We start from the raw sequence: 19290 nt of genomic DNA, 5'->3' as shown, positions 1-19290 counted from the left end.
AGAGAGAGAATCAGGGAAAGAGAATATGTGTGTATATGTGTGTGAGAGAGAGAGAGAGATTGTTTGTGTGCAGGTGAGAGACAGATTAGAGTGTGTCTGTGTGTGTGTGTGTGTGTGTGTGAGAGTGTTTGTGTGAGTGTGTTTGTGTGAGTGTGTGTGTGTTTATGTATGTGTGAGAGAAAGTGAGTGAGTGAGAAAGAAAGAGTGAGGAGACATGCCAGGTAAACAAGATGGTGACGACAGAGTCAGCAAGAGATCTGGACTGGACACACTGACCTCCATCAACTGCACCACCGGTATGACCACCTGAGCTTATTTTAGATGGTACTGCATCTGAAATCTCTTGTTATTCCCATGGCTTGCTCTCATAATGGCAAAACACCCAGTATGTGTGCACTGAAACCTATACAAAACATTGATTTTTTTATTAAAAAAAAAAAAAACAATAAAAAAAAATAAAACAACAACATCTGACAGAACAACACAGAATGTGAGATGAGATTTCTTTGGTCTTTTAAAAAATAACATGGATCGATGCCATGTTGAGGATCATGTCAACACCATAATCTGAACATTCACACTGCTGCACTGCTCAGGCACAACAAGCTGTTGTTCGAGGAATCAAATCATAGTGGTAACAAGGAGCTGTTAGAAAAGGTCACGGACGTAGCAGGTAGGGGGTGAGAAAATCAGCACGAATGTGCAACATCTTGAGTCTTTTTATTGGTCTTTAAAATAACATAGTCTTTTCTCAGAAAAGGTGTTGTCACTTAAAAAATCGACGTCAGTGAAAAACTCACACTCTAGTGTATATTCGTTTTACCACGTAACGCAAGTATTGCGAAGACTCCGGGTCAGTGGAAACCATGAGATTGTGTTGTGACATGTGCCCGGCTGGGGGAGGCAAACGACCTTGTGAGATGGAGGATTAACGTCCTGTTAATAAGCTTGGGCCGAAATCCTGTTGAATGACCATGCTGGCGAAAGGGAGTCCCTAACATTTGCTTTAACAATGGGGGGCATTTGCACTCTGTGGCTTGGAGTAAGCCAAGCAATGTAACAGCATCAAGGTATGTCTAAGAAACAACGCGTAGCCTGGGCACACCACTTTAAAAGATGATCTCTTTAGATATCACTTTATTTCATGCCAGGCTGAATCAATTGAATTCAATAGTGACACTCTCAGTCATTGTGCAGTAGTGTTACTATTGAATTCAATTGATACAGAGACAACAAAATGCCGTTTGTGTCTAACCAGAAGTGCAATGTGATATACACAGTATAGACAGGTGATGCAGTATAAGCAGTATAAGATATATAGTGCAGTGTAGACAGTAGTATACAGTTAAGAAAGTGGTATGATTTACAGTAATATAACAGTAATATAAATTATATATGAATATAAATATGTGCAAAGCATTAGCAGTAGCCTTTGTTGTCAAGATTGTTGTCAAGGCTGCTGTTCTAGGTAGGTAATTGCCTATAGAGGGCCGCTCAGACAATGGCAGAAGTGCCGTTCGTCATGTTATGAGGTTATGTGCTATCAAAGAGATAGGGTGCCTTTAATCTTTAACTAGGCCAGTCAGAATCTAAAGAGTCACCTTTTCTTTCCAAGAGGGACACTGTAGATAGTAGCAAGTCTTGTGAGTCATCAAGCTTTTTTAATCTGCCAAGTCTTCATTCAGACTCCATCACTTATTGAAATGAAACTATCCAAGAAAGAAAATCCAACCAATCAACATTCTTTACGTACATGTCTGTATGAATGCAATTGTCAGTATGTGGCCTGAAGGTAGAGCCCTTTTTATCCATGTCTGTCCAGACGCTGGCACAAAGAGATGGTCAGACCAGGTTATCTCGGAGGAAAGGAGGAAAGCTTGTTTGTGGTTCAGGGCGCTCCTGGGTCAGTTGAGTTAAATCCAGAGAACATTGTTCAAAGACCACCCCAGCAGGTGCAGGATCAAAAGCACCCACACACACACACACACACACACACACACACACTGTGCAGCACCGTGTTCCCAGAACAGATTTGCCACAGGATCACACTGTGATCCACAGCCCCAGCTTCTGGCCAATTGGGGTGGGTGTGGGGTGGGGGTGGAGGGGTTGGAGAACAATCACAGTGTAAGGAAATGTCCAGGGTGAAAGCTTAGAGTCTTGCCTGCGCTGTATGTGAGGTGTGAACTGAAGCACTCATGACAGGCATGACCACAGACACACAATCATGCAGTATTGCATTCTGAATATGGATGACGTTGGCTTGATTTGTTTATGCTTCAGGGAATCAGGGAGTTTCCAGGGAATTTAATTCATGTTTTGGCTGAAAGTTCAGACTAATCATTTCCTTCAAACACACATACTGAATGTGCTGGATTCAAACCAGTAAATTTGTGAGCAGATATCACGCTTAATGAAAGAGGTGGAGACAAGAGACCTAGCGGTCTTCTGACTTATCTATCTGTCACTCACTCTCTCTCCTCCTCTTACCCACTACTCACTCTCTCACTCTCTCTCTCTTCCTCTTACCCACTACTCACTCTCTCTCTCTTCCTCTTACCCACCACTCACTCTCTCACTCTCTCTCTCTCTCTTTCTACCCACCACTTACTCTCTCACTCTCTCTCTCTCTCTTTCTACCTCCTACCCTCTATCTATCATTCTCGTTTGCCCCTCCACATGCCTCCTACTGTCCAATCTGTCATCATATAAATACCGGATGCTTGGTGTCCCAAGGCCACCGGAACACACACACACACACACACACATGCACACACTCATGCGCGCGCACACACAAACCCACACACACATGCACACACACACACACACACACACACACATGCACACATGCAAACATAAAAGCATGCACACATATACGCTCATGCGCGCACACGCACAAACCCACACACACATTCACCCACACTTACAAACACGCACGCGCGCACACACACACACACACACACACACACACACACACACACACACACACCACACACACACACAGCAAAGCAGTCAAGCAGAGCCATATAGTGGCAAGGAAAAGGCTTTAATGATATTAATCCTCTGAAAATTGCCGTAGGCCAGGCAAAGATTTCATCAGTGAGGCAGCAGTCCCTAATGGAGGAGAGCCATCCGGACTGGCCGGCAGGGCCTCGCTCCCCTGCTGGGCGGTTTTGGACAGATTTAGATGTATTACCAGTGGGTGTTTTTGAACCACTGTGTTTCTGAAAGAAGAGTCGGTGCTCATGAGTGGCCAATGGGCAGCGGGGGGCAAAGCAGCATAGTCCTGGGACTGACCAATAGGGTTCAACATGCACATGCACACACACACACACACACACACACACACACACACACACACACACAGAGCCCAAAAGCCAGCCTCTACTGGGACCCACCAATAGGGTTCACCAACACCAGGATCTTTAACTGACCTATATTCGACACTGAAGCTAATACCCTCTCTCACTATATATCTCTTGCACATGCACACACACAAACACACACACACACACACAAATAAACAGACATACACACACAAACACAGAGGGAGAGAGAGAAAGAGAGGAATGTAAGCAGTCAGTGACACACTCACTCACTCACTCACTCACTCATTGACACACATGCATGTGTGTGTGTGTGTGTGTGTGTGCACCTTTTGAAACACCCAGATGCACTCCAAACCTCTCATGTTGTCATGGGAAAGCTATGTTGGCATGAACCCCGGGGTTTCTTCTGTAGCACTTCTTCCACATAATGAAACCGCTAACTGATTCAACGGTAATCAAAGCAGGTTTTGTGCATCATGTGCAACCTGAAGAGTGTATGGAGAGACTCCACAAGCACAAGAGAGAAAAGGTGGAAGAGGGGAGTGAGGGAGGGGAAAGAGTGAGAGAAAGAGAGGGAAAGGAAAGCTGACGAGCGAGGCAAACGCTTAACATAATACAGTCGTCACGGCGCCGTTGCCATGGCGGCAGCTGTCACCATTGCAAAAAGGGGTTTGTGCCATAACGGACAGCTGTGACAGCGATGTAATCCAATCCCTTCTCTGTGAAAAAGAAAGAGAAAGAGAAAGAGAGAGAGAGAGAGAGAGAGAGAAAAAAAATGAGAGATCCCTCACAATCTTCATTACAGCTAGTGCCCATACACAGGAAGTGGTGTGCCACCGCTGTTAGGTTTGAACTGTGTGGGAGGCGATGGGAAGGAGACAGCCTAGCCATGTGAGATCATGATGCGCTTATAGCGCTACCCTGAGAGGGAGGAGGGCTTGGAGTGCCTAACACTTGGCAACCTTTCCCCGAGATTCAGAGAATAAGGAAGAGAAAGGTAAGACAGCCCACAAGCAGGCCTTAGCTGTGGAACCCTGGCATCATGGAGCCTGGCTGCTTATGTAACTTTGGTGCAATATGCAGTATTCTTTCTGTTTTTTTCCCTTCCTTTCTTGATAGCAGTTAATTTGCAAATAAGCTTAGCCGTAGTACTCCTGTGTTGCTTTTTGCATCGGCATGCTCTCGCTTTGAATTATTTTATGTTGGTCAGTGGGTTGAAAGTTCATCTCTAATCCACAACACAGAATGCCCCAGTTCCTTGCACGTGAGTATTTATTAGGCCATAACATAGTGTCTGCTGAAAAAGTCACTAAAACATCTGTTTATCACAACAAAACAATCCAAAAGGTATTTGTAGATTTAGATGGTTGGGGGAATGGTTTGTTTCTTTGTTCATAGTAACAGAGCACAAATGGTCAGCCATGTTTGACCAGGACCCTCAAGAGTGTGACTCTCTGCTTTCCAGAGTAGATCAGGAATCCCCAATCATATCAGCAGCCAGTAGCTGCTCTTTTCAAACTATTCTTACATTATTAAATGTGGCTTCATTATTAGTTTCACATGCTCTGTGTACAAGTGAGGCAAACCACGACATCAAAGACCTCTGGGAGAGATGATGGGGGGGAAGTGGCTGAATTAATAAAGGCGATTGGCGAACGGGATGTCATCTCTGTTGACAATCTGTCTGAGGCACACGGCAAACTATAATTAGATGTGTGAGCAGAAGGGTTTTTTCCCGCCTTTGAATGGTAGAGAGAGGGAGAGAGAGAGATAGACAGAGAGAGAGAGAGAGAGAGAGCCCTGAGGCCACTGCTTGGAGGATGAAGGTGTGAAGAACAGGCTGTGTCCCGGGGAGGGGAGGGGGAACAGGGATTGTGGGTAAGAAGTGACGCTCCAGAGAGGAGTATTGGCACGACAGCAGTCACGAGACGTCTCAGTCATGGCGGGGTCAGGGTGGAACATAGAGGACTGCCTGAGAACAAATCATCTCCAAGGATAGAGCTACTGGGTGGAGGAGTGGATGGATAGAGCTACTGGGTGGAGGAGTGGATGGATAGATGGATGGATGTTGGAATGATGGATGGAATTCAATAACATTTGAGAAACAATAAAAATGACCAGTGAGCAAGAGAGAGGAATAAAGAGAGAACATTGAGCAATAGTCAACAATGGAGAGAATAAGATGGATAGATAGACTGACTGTGAGAGCTACACAGAGAGAGGGAGAGAGGGGTGAGGGAGAGAGAAGGAGTGAAATAAGCAGACGAGGAGAGGGAGTGGGAAAGAGAGGGAAGAGAATATACAGGAAAGTCAGAGGGAGAGAGAGACAGACAGAAAAGAAAGAATACACAGGCGGTTTCAAAGATAAAATGAGAGAGAGAAAAATACAGAGAAGAAAAAACAGAAAAAGGAGGAGGAGGGCCAGGAGAGCAATGATGCTGTGAGAGAGAAAGAGAAGGAGATGCAAAGACAAGGAGAACGGGAAGGAGACAGTGAGAAAGAGCAGGGAAGAAAAGGGCAGAGACATAGAGACAGAGCAGGAGAAGAACACAGAGAGAGAGAGAGAGAGAGAGAGAGAGAGAGAGAGAGAGAGAGAGAGAGAAGCAAAACAGAAAAGGGAGGGAGTAAGAAGAGTAAAGACCACTGTAAGAAAAAAAGGACAAATAGACAGAGGTAAAGATTCAGCCACAAGGCAAAGAAATCTGGGAGGGATGGACAGAGTGAAAGAAAAAAAAAAAAATAGAGAGATGGAGACAGAGACAAAGATAGACAGTAAGAAAGGAAAAGGGAGAGACAGATAGAGAGAGAGAGACAAAGGGAGAGAGTCAGAGATAGAGAGAAAAGAAAAGTGAGAGAGAGAAAAGGAGGGAGATAGAAGCTGCTTTTAGACACGTCCTCTGCAGAAATGCGGAGCTTTGTTAAACGGAGGTCCGACCCTTCGGGTGATTCAGATATGATGCTGACATTATGCTGATGCTGTCATATGTGTGAACGACACCGACGCACATTAACAGAATCTCCGTGTGGTTGAACAGGTTGAACGTGGTTGAACACGCACATGAACAGAATCTCCGCATGTTCTTCACTTTGTTCAGACACAAGCTCAATGTCCATCGGAAATACTAGGAGGAGAGTAGTGTAACAGCCGGCTAAGTTCGGAATTCCAAATGGCCCAACCGCTTGACATCCGCAGAACATGTGGACTTACACGTAGGCCTGCAAACAGCTAGAGAGAGGAAGAGAATGGAAGAGAGAGAGAGAGAGAGGAAGGGAGAGAAAGAGAAGAGGAGAGGGAGGGAGGGAGGGAGGCAGGTTGGCCATGCAGAGGTCTAGTCCTGCAGCCTGCAGCCATCTGCCGAGGAGCCCATAATCCTGGGGATTGTCAGAAGTGATTAGCTGACCCGTGTGAGACTGACATTAAAGATTGTGCCACAACCATCGCTCCATCGCTCCGGAGGACGGGGGGAGAGGGTCTGGGGGTTGTGGGAGACCACGTCACAATAGCCCCATGACCCTCCACTCACAGACAACATCAGCTATACCCTCCCCATCACATCTACACACAGTGACTACAGAGCACCACTCCATTCCGGTAAGAAAAATGACCTTCACTGGCTCCAATTAGGCTCATTAAAGGGCTTCATCCGTGTGCTAGCATCATGCAAACACGTTCAGATGTTAATTCCCTTAATCATGGCCTCTATCAAACAGTCCCAGCTGGTGTGACAGGCTAATGGTTTCAATCGCGAACCTATCCAAAGGCACTCTGATAAATGTGCCAGAGAGGCAGTGTGAGAATGATTTCATTGGTAGTGCAGCGTGGTGTGGTGAGACACTTCACATGATGGTCATCCATTTCATAAACCAACTGTTTGCACAGATACAGGGATCTCGTTTCACAAGCCACTGCCCTCACGGTTAAGTGCAAGCAAGCACGCTGTGTGGGGTCTTGGGCAGGCATCTAATTATGGAGATATCACAATATCACTGAATGATGCTCATACAGGGTGGGATAACAGGATGCTCTCTCTGTGTCTCTCTGTGTCTCTGTCTCTCTCTCTCTCTCTCTCTCTCTCTCTCTCTCTCTCTCTCTCTCTCTCTCTCTCTCTCTCTCTCTGGTGCTGCAACTAACAGTGCTGCTGACTAAATGTCACTGCTCTCACAAAGGGAATCCATTTCTGTCTTAGCATTGGCAGAAAGAGACCGAGAGGGAGAAGAAGAACAAGAGATCAAGAGAAAGAAAGTGGCCCTCCGCCTGAGCCACCTTTTTCTCCAGGGAGGCATGGAAACGCCATTTAGAAAAATAAAAAAAGAAGTCTGCCAGAAGAGAAAGCTTTTATTTTACTCCTGCATTGGGGTGCAGGTGGAATGAAACAGTCACATCCAGGTCCTTGAATAACACAGCATTTGCCACACTGTCAACAGCCTCTGCATTGAGACAAGTCTCTGTCTTTAAAAGTGACAACTGCTTTGCTTAGTATCATCAGCCCTCCGAATGGGTGTTCAGGATAGGTGCTAAAAGACTGTTTAAGACTCAAACATGGGCAACATGTTTAGAAATAGACAATACTGTGTCTGTAACCCAAGCAACATAGAAACTACACTTGCTGACCTCTGGCCAGAAAAATGTGACTTTGTGTTTGACACACACATAGTGTCCCTCTCCACAGACTGGCAACGGGTCTGCTTACTCAAATCACTCAAAGCTTATTCGAAGATTGTGTACTTTTTTCATGACTTTAACAATTACATTAACAGAACGCACACCCAGTGCAGTGCATCCTTAACGATCATGTTCTATTCCTTGGGAATATGCTGCAATATAATATAATGGGAAAATCCTCTTATGCCCTCTCTAAATAAAGTTTATAGATGTAGAATAATCTATAATCTGCACTGCTTCGCCACATGTGCAATAACTTGGATTTAGTGTAAGCCCCAACCATTTAGATTAATAATCCCTGCAGGGCCACATGGACTGCTCTATTGACTTGGGTAAAGGCAGTGTTACTTAAAAAACGTAATGTATTATGTATTACTTATTAGTGATTTTAAAGTGATTTGTTACATTATAGTATTACTGTCTCTGAATTGTAAGGCATTACACTACTACTGTAGCCTGACTTCATCATACTCAATTCTAGTCAGAATATGAGTCTGATACTGCTCTATCGGGATGTGATTATGGGGCATGTTTAAACCGATACAGTGGGGGAAATGCCTCTGCACTCAATTGGATAGATCTAACCAATCAGAGCAACGAAATAGCTTAGTGCCTACCGTGAGCTGTATGAAGAACACCCGAACATAGCCTGACGAGTCAGACCCACATCAAGATGTAGGGTCTGGGAACTTACCATTGGCACTGCTTAATCCGAGGGGCGGGATAAACGGTTGTCTTTCAAATTTCCTCTGCACGCAATAGGATAGCGCTAGAACTCATGAGTCCCATGCATTTTCCCACCAGCAGAGCTAGGTGGCTAGTGGATCAAACTTTTGCCAATTTAAAAAAAGCTTAACTCGAGTCGCGATTCAAAGACCGCTATTCACCAGTAGCAGCATTCATTTTCTTTGTTTTCAAGTAGCAGGAGATTCACGCGGAACCGTTGCCAACTCTATCCATGATGTGATTGGCCTGATAGAAGTTTCATTTTTCTAGCTCGCAAGCCAATGGAGAGTTGCTAGACTACCCTGGCTGCAAATTACATTTGCTGTCACTAGGGTGCGTCTAGATTTCTAGGCTACCCGAACCATCCTTCTTCTCCACAAATGCCATTAATGCAATTAAAGTTGCTCGAAGCCATGTTGTGAGTTTCTAAAGCTAAAACATTTTTGTCACATAGCCTACAGCAAATATCACCATACCATCCGCTAGCTGCCTGCTGACTAAACAACATGTCACAATGCGAAAACACTCTTTTTTCCTTGATGAAAGTGAAACCTGAGTTTTCCCACATTTCCACTTTATTTTCAGAACTAATTGTTTTCAGTGATACAACCAATTTATCCTATGTGTAAATGGGCATAGTTGCTCTACAACGGAACAAGTCCAGACCGAACATCCCTACCTCAAATGTTGTGGGCGGGGCTAAGTTCGGCTGGCACCAGGCTACTACTACTGCGTTACTTTTAAGTTACTTTTACCTGGAAATATGGATTTGGCAATCTAAATGTAGCTTATTACTCTCAATGCAGCTCACTGCACATCCAGTGGAGGGCGATGTGGTATAGCATTATGACTGAGCTAGGCCTAAGGCTAACAACAGTAGAATGCAATAGACACAGTGATGGCTCATGATGCAATACAAGGAACAATCATAGCCAAAAATGTGTTTGGGGTCAAAGTCTAGTAAATTGTGATAGAAATACTGTTACTTTAGGCCTACTCATTAAAATCATTAGAGAGCCCACTATTGTAACCTAAAGCTTTTTTTGCATTTCTATCCCTTTATTCTCCTTAATTCAAGTCCACAGCACAAAGCTGGTATGCACTAGAAGAGCATATCAAGAATCAAAAAGATTAGCGTGCCACCACTCTAAATGTTTCATTAAATTGCTTGTGCTATTTCGCACAAGCTATTGCTATTTTGTTCTTCATATCCTTGTCTCTGACAAAGTGAAAATAATGACTGTAGGCCTATGTCCATCTCACAAATGTAGAGTCCGATTTTGAGTCTGCTGCAGCCACAGTCATCTTCAACCAGTAACAGGAGATAACATTCTACTATTTGCGAATTTGTATAAAAACAAAACACCACTTAATTTCGGGTTAAAATGCATTGTAATGCATTACTGAAGTTTGTACTGAGCAAAATATTAGCCTTACATTAGCACGTTACAGCAAAAAGCAATATATTACAGTAATTACATTACTTTTAACGTTACTCCCAGCATCTCAATAATTGGTTATATGCTTAAACGTGCAAGCTCTATAGCAGGATAGTCACACTGTAAAAGACTGTGAAAGCCCTTTGCAATGTAGTGTCCCTTCCCTAATACCACATCAAGACGGGACCAGTTGTAAGACAACATTGTGCAAATTATACTCCATTGCCATTCCTCAAAATGAGGGCTCATAATGTTGGAATCATTGCTGTTTATGAGCCATTTGTCAAAAGGAAATTTTAGAGGGACCTCATAATTCAGTCTCTTATCCACGAGCCTGACAACATAATTTAGCATTGTATTTTATTTCTCACATGGGGTCTGTTAGTATCTCCAGTAATGCGCGTCTGTGTAGAGGACATGAGGGAAACAGCCGACTCATTTCCACAGTAATCAATCCCTCCTTGGAGCATGTCTTGCAGTCAAAGCCACGCTCCAAGGACGTAATGATGGAAGTTTTTTGTCTGTCTTTATGAGAGATGTAATGATCTGAAAAGTTAAAAAGACACTGGACTGTATCAGAGTCTTAGGTAAACAGCACTTCCTTATCTCTCAGCACTGACAGCGTCCATTCATGATGCACAAGTCCAGATTGGTCTCCCTTCCTGGCAGAATATTATCCACTAATGCTGATTGCAAGGTAGAATATGTTTAAGTAAACAGACAGTGTCCGGTATTGACACTCAAAGCAACTATTTAAATCATGCTAAAGTAATGGTGATGGTATCGTGATTTCCCCACTTTTTTTGAAAATTCAGCACATATCTTTTTTTATTTTCTTGCTGCCACAGCATACTGGAGGCCATCTCTGCAAATGATGTCTAATCAAACAGCATCCCTCAGCTCTTTTTTAAAAAATAAAAAAAAACACAGCCGGATGAGATCACGAGGACAAATGAACTCCAAGAACATCTCGCTCATCATTATGCGCGTCCTAAATCTGAGGTCTTTTGCTGGGGGGTGTTGGAGTGTTGGTGGACCAATAGCATCGCTGGAGCTTACTCCCCTCCAGGTGCTATGAAAATGAGGGCTTTAAAAGGCCACATTAAAATGCATCCTCAAATACAAGCTTTCCACTGTACAGTAATGATGACGAAGACAGCCTCCAACAAGTCAGACTACAGGCCAAAGACCAGACAGCACTCAGCTCGGTTTCAGTCCATTTTAAGCCTGTTTTAGTCACCACAAATGTCCAGGATTTGGCTTCAAATTCTGCAGCACGGAACACTGTTGCATGCATGTTAAGACCCTACAGTGCATGCTTACTGGCCGCCCCGTCCGTCTCAGGTGACAAACATGGAGGTGTGTCTGCAGGGCTTACAGTGCAAACAAACAGCACGGGACGTGTGCTGTGGCTGACGGCCGACTCTTCCTCAGAGAGCCGTTTAAGGGTGATTAAGGGAAAGTCCTCGTGCACGTTCTGGAAGTCTTAATAAGGCTTATTAGGGGGGGGGACGACATAAGGGGCTCTCTCAAGCCAGCAGAGCTGGTGGACTGCACAACATGGAGTCAAGAGTCAAGAGTATCCCAAACAAGACATCATAATGCAGATTTGGAAGGTTTGCATGGGCATGACAAAGAGTCCACAACCATTCACAACTGGGCTGGCCAGGGAAGCCTCTGTCCCATGCGCTCTGCAGACTAGACAGAGCTGCTAATGCCAATTAGCCAAAGAGAACACATTGAGAGCTCAATGACCTGATTTATTTCCCAAGTGAAAACGCAAACAATGGGAACAAACTTGTAGCTGATTGGGTCAATAAGGAGATTATGAGAAAAACAGGCTGTGCCAAGTTCTATGGGAGCTGTGGGTTACAATGTCAATACTGTTCTTGTCCGGCCATAATGTTTCTTCTCTGGTATCGTAAATGTGCAGCTGCATGTCCTTGGAGAGCCCGGTGGACTGTTCTGGTGGGCTGACGGATGCATCTCTATCCCACTTTGTCTCATATGCATGCAGCGAGGGGCCAGAGAGGGAGATGGGAGCGCTTACATCTATAGGAGCGCTGCCCATGTGCTGCCATATTGACTTGACTTCTCGGTAATTACTCTGGTTTCTAAGGAGCAGGCTCGCGGGCAGGATGCTGATGGTTCCCTTTCCCCGGCGCAGAGTGTCGCCCCACTACAGCAAACTAATGAGGCGTGCAGAGAATGCAAGCCAAAAAGAAGGAGGAAGTGAGTGTGTGTGTGTTTGTGCATGTGTGTGTTTGTGCGTGTGTGTGTGTGTGTGTGTGTGTGTGTGTGTGTGTGTGTGTGTGTGTGTGTGTGTGTGTGCATGTTTGTGCTCAGGTGTTCAGTATGACACACGTGATAGAACAAGTGTGTTCTTTATATATGCAGTGTGTGCGACCCTCCTCTCTGTAATGTCCTTAACTGGCGCTTTCCAGAGGCCCAAATGTAATAAGTCCGCTGGTCCCATGAGCGACCATGCCCTAGTATCAGCATGCTGTGAGAACCTCAGCACCTAGTTTTGTCAGTCAGAAAGTAATTATAAACATAACATACACATGCCAAGTCAGCTCAATTTTCAGCCTGATGCCTTATCTGAGGCCTGTTAAGGATTCAATTTCAATCCAATTTAAAACAGAGCTCATTGAAAGTTACAGTATGGGAGCCATACACATTTGGTGATGAGCCAATAAGTCTGCTCTTATTACTGAAATCTGCCTTCAGTTTTCTTTTTTATGACTATTGCGAGTCTCCAAGGAGAATCTCCCATTTTCATCAGGTTTTAATTTGCCTCATTGATCTCACACATCTTCTTTTTAGGAAAACCAATATTTATCTTCACCTGATTTAGTCAAGCGGAAACATTAAGAGTGTTGCGCCGGGAGAGACTCTTGTGGAAAAGGGTCAGGGGGTCAAGCGCCTATTGACCCTGTGCAGCTCCTAATTAGAAGGCTAGAGTGGGCACAAGAAGAGGCTAGAAACTCGCCAAGCTCTCCAGGGACAAATCCCAGGGGGCAATTTAACATGCATCAAGATCTCACCCCGAGATCTGAGGGAGCCGAGATGCACCGTGACAGTTGAAAACTAAGAGAGGGTCCCGTAACGCAGAGCGGTTGAGGCAGTTGAACTCGGCCTGCTCACGACAGCGTTTCATTCAGCCTCAATCACTTTGCTTAAACGCTCCGTCCCATCTGCGTGGGCTGTGCAGTCCAGTGGGGACGAGAGTACATTCCACACCTGCCAATCCCTGTCCATCCTCCTCTGACCCTCAGAGATGGCCTGATTACATCGATTGCACCTCTTTTTCAAGCATTTGTTCCATCCCGGAGGGTTAGTCTGCACAGCGACGTGGATAAAGAAAAACCTGATTAGAAAACCCAAAGTGACAAAAGCACTTTCTCTCTAGTCGCCTGATGATGATCAGAGATTTGTGATGCCAACATTTGCAGCTTCTACGCGTCAACAGCACTGCTGTCTTCATCATTAAATAATCACACACACACACGCCCCTAACATCTGCATCACCTCCAGGAGCATGCTCCGCTTTACCCCCCCTCTCTCTCTACCTCTCTCTCTCTACCTCTCTCTCTCTACCTCTCTCTCTCTACCTCTCCTCTCTCTCCACATTTAAATATTCTCATCAAGGGGATGAAATCTCAGACGAGGTTTCTGTCATCATCAGCCCCCCCCAGACAGCAGTTATGGCTGCCAATAAAAAGCAGTATCACCCCCTCTCCATCCTCACAGGTTAGAGCACACACACACACACACACACACACATCTCTCCCACCTCTCGTCTGCTTCATTATGCACTTTTGCACATGTCACACGTCAAAACTGCCACTTCCTCCCTTCCCCTTTGAGCTCTCTCTCTCTTTCTCCTGCTCTTCCACACTCTTTCTTCCCCCTCTACTCCAGTTTCAGTGCGTCAACATTTGCTGAATTTTATGAGTCCCTGAACTAACATCAAGGTATATTGCTGATGGAGTATATGGAGCCTCATGATGGATGTATCGATAGGCCAATCCTCAGGCTGGAGTACCAGAGCTGAGGCAGTGCAGCTGGTGGTGACACACAAAATGTCCCCCCACCTCTGCAATAAGAGCGTAATCCCACTCGGAAAACAAACTGCTCTTGATTAACACATTTCAAATGAGGCAAGAAATGGAAAAAAGAAAGGTAGCTTTGCTTGGGTCTCGTTAAAAGAAGCCTGCAGAGTGCAACGCCTTTTTCTTTTTTATTCGTCTGCGTCGGTGGAGGAAAGCATAATTACTGTGACCTACGGGGGGATATATGTAGGTTAAGTTTGCCCAGTGCTCCATTTCTCCCCATCCCCGCTCTACAGGATGTTTTCACAGTATAAATCCCGGCTTCTCTAATCTCCTTACTCAGCTCCAACCTCTTTAAAAATTCAGGAGCGTAGAAGCAACATTGCGTCGCTTCAAGATCTGGACTGTCCAGCCGGCGGGGACCACACCAGACAGTGGCGGGTCTCTCCATCTACGAAGAGGTTTGTCCAACCATCCTGAACATGTACGCAGATGATGAGTGCATGTAGTCCAGCAGCATCGACTGTGTCCCTTTGGGTCATCTGGGTACCTTTATGCACCGCCAGCTAAAGGCTCTCTGTCTGTCCACGCAGTCTGTCATAGTAAATGATGCGATTCAAACGTAAACCTTATCATATTGCTGCACTTTAGTCAACGTATCATTTCATGGTCTCTCAGTGGCATTGATCTGCAGGGATCAATAGGGAGGCAGCAAAAAATGACACCGCCGGGAGGCAGATCAATACACGACAACACTTTTCTCATAAAGTACCCCCTCTCCCTGCTAACAAAAATGAAGTGTGTGTTCAATTAATACTTACCAAGACTCCCCATTTCTTGCGACTCCTTGACTTGACACACACACACACACACACACACACACACACACACACACGGAGCGGTGGAGGCCGACACATCTGTTTATCTCTTCCCATCATCTGACTGCGTTTATCACACTTTAGAGCCGCCTATATACACTTAAGATACTAATACAGGAAGCTCTCCAGACATCAATTTTCAAAGCCTCTTAGTGGCAAAACTGACACATTATATGCATGTAGCATGTAGTATGCACTTATACCTGGGTCTTTGGCAAAATTACAACACATCCTTGTAGTTCACTGGGTGTGGAAGAAAACCAATAAAGAAAAACAGCAGTTCACTTAGGAAATGAAATAAAAATTATCCGTTCATCTACCCACACAATGCATATAGAGTGTGTATGCCCCATTGCGGACTACACAATCAGAGAAGCTCAATAACTTCAAAAGGAGAAATACCTGTGCACTACACAGATACAACACTGTAAGGTAGTCTTCAGTTAAAAGAGTCTCAGAGCAAATGAGCCTACCTGTTTCCCAGAAATACAGTGATGACTTGGGTTCCTCCGAGGTCTGCGAGTGCACCGTCCAGGCACCGGTGAGCAGCAGGAGTATCCTCCAGAGACAGAGCCCAGCGCAGGGCCAGGTGCAGGCTGTCCTTGCACTGTTCCCCTTCAGCCCCATGGCGCTCATCAAAAGCGTGTAATTCCAAAGAACGGAGGACAGGAAAAAAGGACCAAAACAATAACAACAACAAAAACACAGCCACAAGCACAATAAAAAACAACAGCCACCGCAAAAAAAACAAAAAAAAAAATAGCCACAGGGGAGTTTTTTTTTTTTTTTTAAATATATAAAAACAAAAACAAATCAGCACTTAGGTTCCACAGAGAAGAGGACAGGGAGAAGAGTGTTGCTGGGGAGATGGGTTTGATGGCAGTTCCCCGTTTTGAAGGGCAGGCAAGGGGTGACAGATTCCTCCTCTTCCTCTTCTACTGTTTCCTCCTCTTCTTCCTCCGCGTGCTCTGCTCTGCTCCCTTCTTCCGCGAGCTGGCGGGAGGGGATGGAACGTGGGGGAACGAGCTCCGGCTGTTACCGGGGGAACAATGGAGAGCAGGAGCGAGCCGGGAGCAGCGTGCACCACTACTGCTGCTACTGCTGCCTTCTGACTGCGGCTAACGCGGCACCTCCCCTCCCTCCCTCTCCCTCTCTCTCTCCCTCTCTCTCTTACTCCCTCTCTCTCTCTCTAGCTTACCTACCGCTAAGTCCTTCCCTCTATCTCGCACTCTGCTGTTCTCTCGCCTGTGCTCTGTCTCTCCTCCCTTTAGTTACTCCTTTACTCTTTCACTCCCTCTCTTTCTCTCTCTCTCTCTCCCATCTTCCAGTGTCTCCAAGTGACTTGCTCTCACTCTCTCATCTGTTCATACTCACTCACTCTCACTCTTTCTCCTCCCTCCCTCTCACTCCCACTCATTTCTCTTTTCACTCCCTCCCTCCCTTTTTTCAGTGTGTGTCTGTCTCTCTGTCTGTCTGTCTGTCTGTCTGTCTCTCTCTCGCTCCTCGTTACCCTCTGATGTGTAAGGATGGGAGCTCAAAGGACCAGAGGCAAGAGAGAACCATCCGTAGACGGTGGCATGCAAAGATTCTCAGTGGGAGGGGCTTTGGTGAGACGGGGCAGGAGAGGGGGCTTAGGGAGGAACAACAGCTCAGTGAGACAAGCAATATAGATGACAAATAGCAACTTCACAAGTGACTTATTGTGCAGGGCTGGTTTGGAGAGACTGGAGCTTCCGTGATTTACTAAGAGCTACACGGTAAAAAATCTGTGTGAATAAAAGTGAATAAAAAATTCAGTGTGGTTCGTCTGTAAGACCGCATCACTGTATCAAAGACCACAGACCACATTTTAAAAAGAAGCATATTGAAGCCGAAAAAAAGACTCAATGAATAACTGATGCCAAATGCAACCATAAAAGAAGATATTCTAAATCAAGCGGAGGTTTTATAAATCAGCTCTGGACCAGAGTATTTCACTAGCGTGCAAAAAGACCAGTGCCCTCTGAGGACTCGGCAGCATTTCAAATGCCTCGCAAATGCTTCAAAGAACAGAGAATTTATTGGCTGAAGGTCTGGCCAATTCAGCTTTGTTAACATTTCAGCTTTGTTAACATTTCAGCTCTGCTGCTTAAACTACATGCTTGATCAAGTGTTCACAATCATTCAAAACAATAGAAGATTATGAAGAATTATAGAAAAATAAACACTACCATTATAGTAACTTGTGTTTTTGAAGAAATGATAGCCCTTGCTGGATATGTTTTACTCTTTGCACATTATTTCCACAGCTTTGGGGTTCTTTAAGGATTACTGTACACAGTAAGCTCACCCCGAGATGGGTAAATTATTTACTGACGCCCTCGCTCAATTAAAGTCATGCAGAATTCATGCTGTGTGCTTTTTATGAATGGTGTTTTGGTGGAGTGTCTGTCAGCACTATGGGCACTGACTGAGGCCCGGGGGGGTCATGATGTGTGTGTGTGTGTGTGTGTGTCCTCCCTCGGTTGGCTGCACCGCTGGAGCCAATGGCAGTGAGTGAACCCTGCTCCAACAAACAACCTGCCCCACTTAATGTCACTGGACATTTATCACCGGGGGTCTATATCCCTTCCACTGGTAGTGGGAAACACCCTTTGGAAAGGGAAAAGAAAAGAGAGTGAAATCCTCGTTTGACAATCCAGTGGAGCAAGGAGCTTTGATCCTTAAAATGCAGCAGAGGAGCAGAGTTTGTTGTTTGTTTTGAGGGGTTTTTGTTCAGGGTATAAGATTTTTCTCTTTTAGTTATTTTTGGTTGGTTGGTTATTTTTGAAAGGGCTTTTTTTTTTTTTTTAAAGGACAAAAACAGTTGCCTGGGAACCTGCAGAGATTTCCTGAGAGGAGAGTGTATGATTTGATTAAAGATGCTTTGTGATTTGGTAGCGTGGGACGCCATCTATCCAAACAGGATTGGGCACCGATACTGTGCAGGTTAAGAGAATTAATGGAGGGAGGATGAATGTATAAAAATAGAGGAGTGGGAAGAGATGCAGCAGCAGCAGCATCGATGGCGACAAGGGAAGGAGGGGCCGGTTCAAATCCATATCCCCGTCATGATACGCAACGTTTCATGGCGTAATCTCACGGGATTCTTGCTTGCACAAGTCCTTAACTGGGCCAGATAAACAGCTTGTTTGTTTGTCCCAGAGCAACCGGATCCCAGCGGAGCTGCCAAACAGCCGCCAACCAGCATGGATATATATTCAGCTTTCTCTCAGTTCACCCTCAAACCACAGGGGAGTGAAAAACCATTGGAGATGATTCATCAGGATATTGATACAAATTAGCCCCCTCACTTATAAAATGAACAGCTCAAAAGAAACAGCTATCCTAGACATTAATAATGCATTATGTTTCAACTCCCTGTGGGAACATTATTAAGCAAGTGAGTAATAGGTAGCATTGTGTTCAACTTCTACAGTTCTACAGGTTACATCACTGTGCTCATTCACAACTAGATGTACCACAGAGCGGTACAAAATATGACCGCCGATTTATTCCACAAAAAGAAATCACGCTGAAAGGCCTATATGATTCTAACTGTCTCACTAAATTGCATTATCCACACTCAATTCTCACTGGTATCTGCTAGACAACAAGATTAGTTCATAGATTTCACATGTAAAATTCATTTTATACAACCCCACCCCCATCTTGCCTGTTCATAATTCTGAGAAATTCTTGTGTGCATGTGTGCGTGTACATGTTTATGTTTATGTGTGTGTGTGTGTGTGTGTGTGCGTGCTTGTGTGTGTGTGCCTGCGTATGTGCCTGTGTTTGTGCACATGCGTACATATGTCTAAAGTGTGAGTACTGTATGTGTCATACGTAGGATTACTGTGAATTTATGTGTGTGCGTGTGTATCTGTTTATGCACATGTGTGCACATGGAATGGGTTAAGATGACCCCTGGAGGCAAACATACGGAAAAAATTGGTCATCCTAGGCCCTACGGTTCTCAAGATATTCACAGAAAACTGTGTCTGCCCTACCCTCCTTTCGGGGGGTTCAGTCCAGCGGGGGCTACAGATCAAAACGAAAAATGATGGTTCCATGCTATCCATGTGGGGTTACATGCCTACCAAGTTTCGTGTACCCCGGTCTTTCAGTGTCCCGGGAATCCTTGTTGGTGTACGGTCACTAAATGTACACATAAATTATTTG

General features: G+C 45.0%; 1 protein-coding gene across 2 annotated transcripts in view; it reads right to left on the bottom strand.

The window, feature by feature from the left end:
• LOC125305945 (thrombospondin type-1 domain-containing protein 7A) overlaps positions 1–16219 on the bottom strand; it is a 109319-nt gene extending 93100 nt beyond the window's left edge. For both annotated transcript variants that reach the window (XM_048261025.1, XM_048261023.1), the window contains exon 1: positions 15564–16219. In XM_048261025.1, the coding sequence (XP_048116982.1) occupies positions 15564–15726 (163 nt within the window). In that variant the 5' untranslated portion in view covers positions 15727–16219. The remainder of the gene's footprint in view (positions 1–15563) is intronic.
• Positions 16220–19290: the final 3071 nt, after the last annotated feature.

This window comes from Alosa alosa, chromosome 13 (genome assembly GCF_017589495.1).
Source record: "Alosa alosa isolate M-15738 ecotype Scorff River chromosome 13, AALO_Geno_1.1, whole genome shotgun sequence".
Taxonomy (NCBI): Eukaryota; Metazoa; Chordata; class Actinopteri; order Clupeiformes; family Clupeidae; genus Alosa; species Alosa alosa.
Note: the sequence above shows the minus strand (reverse complement) of the source record. Positions and strands in the feature narration are given on the sequence as shown.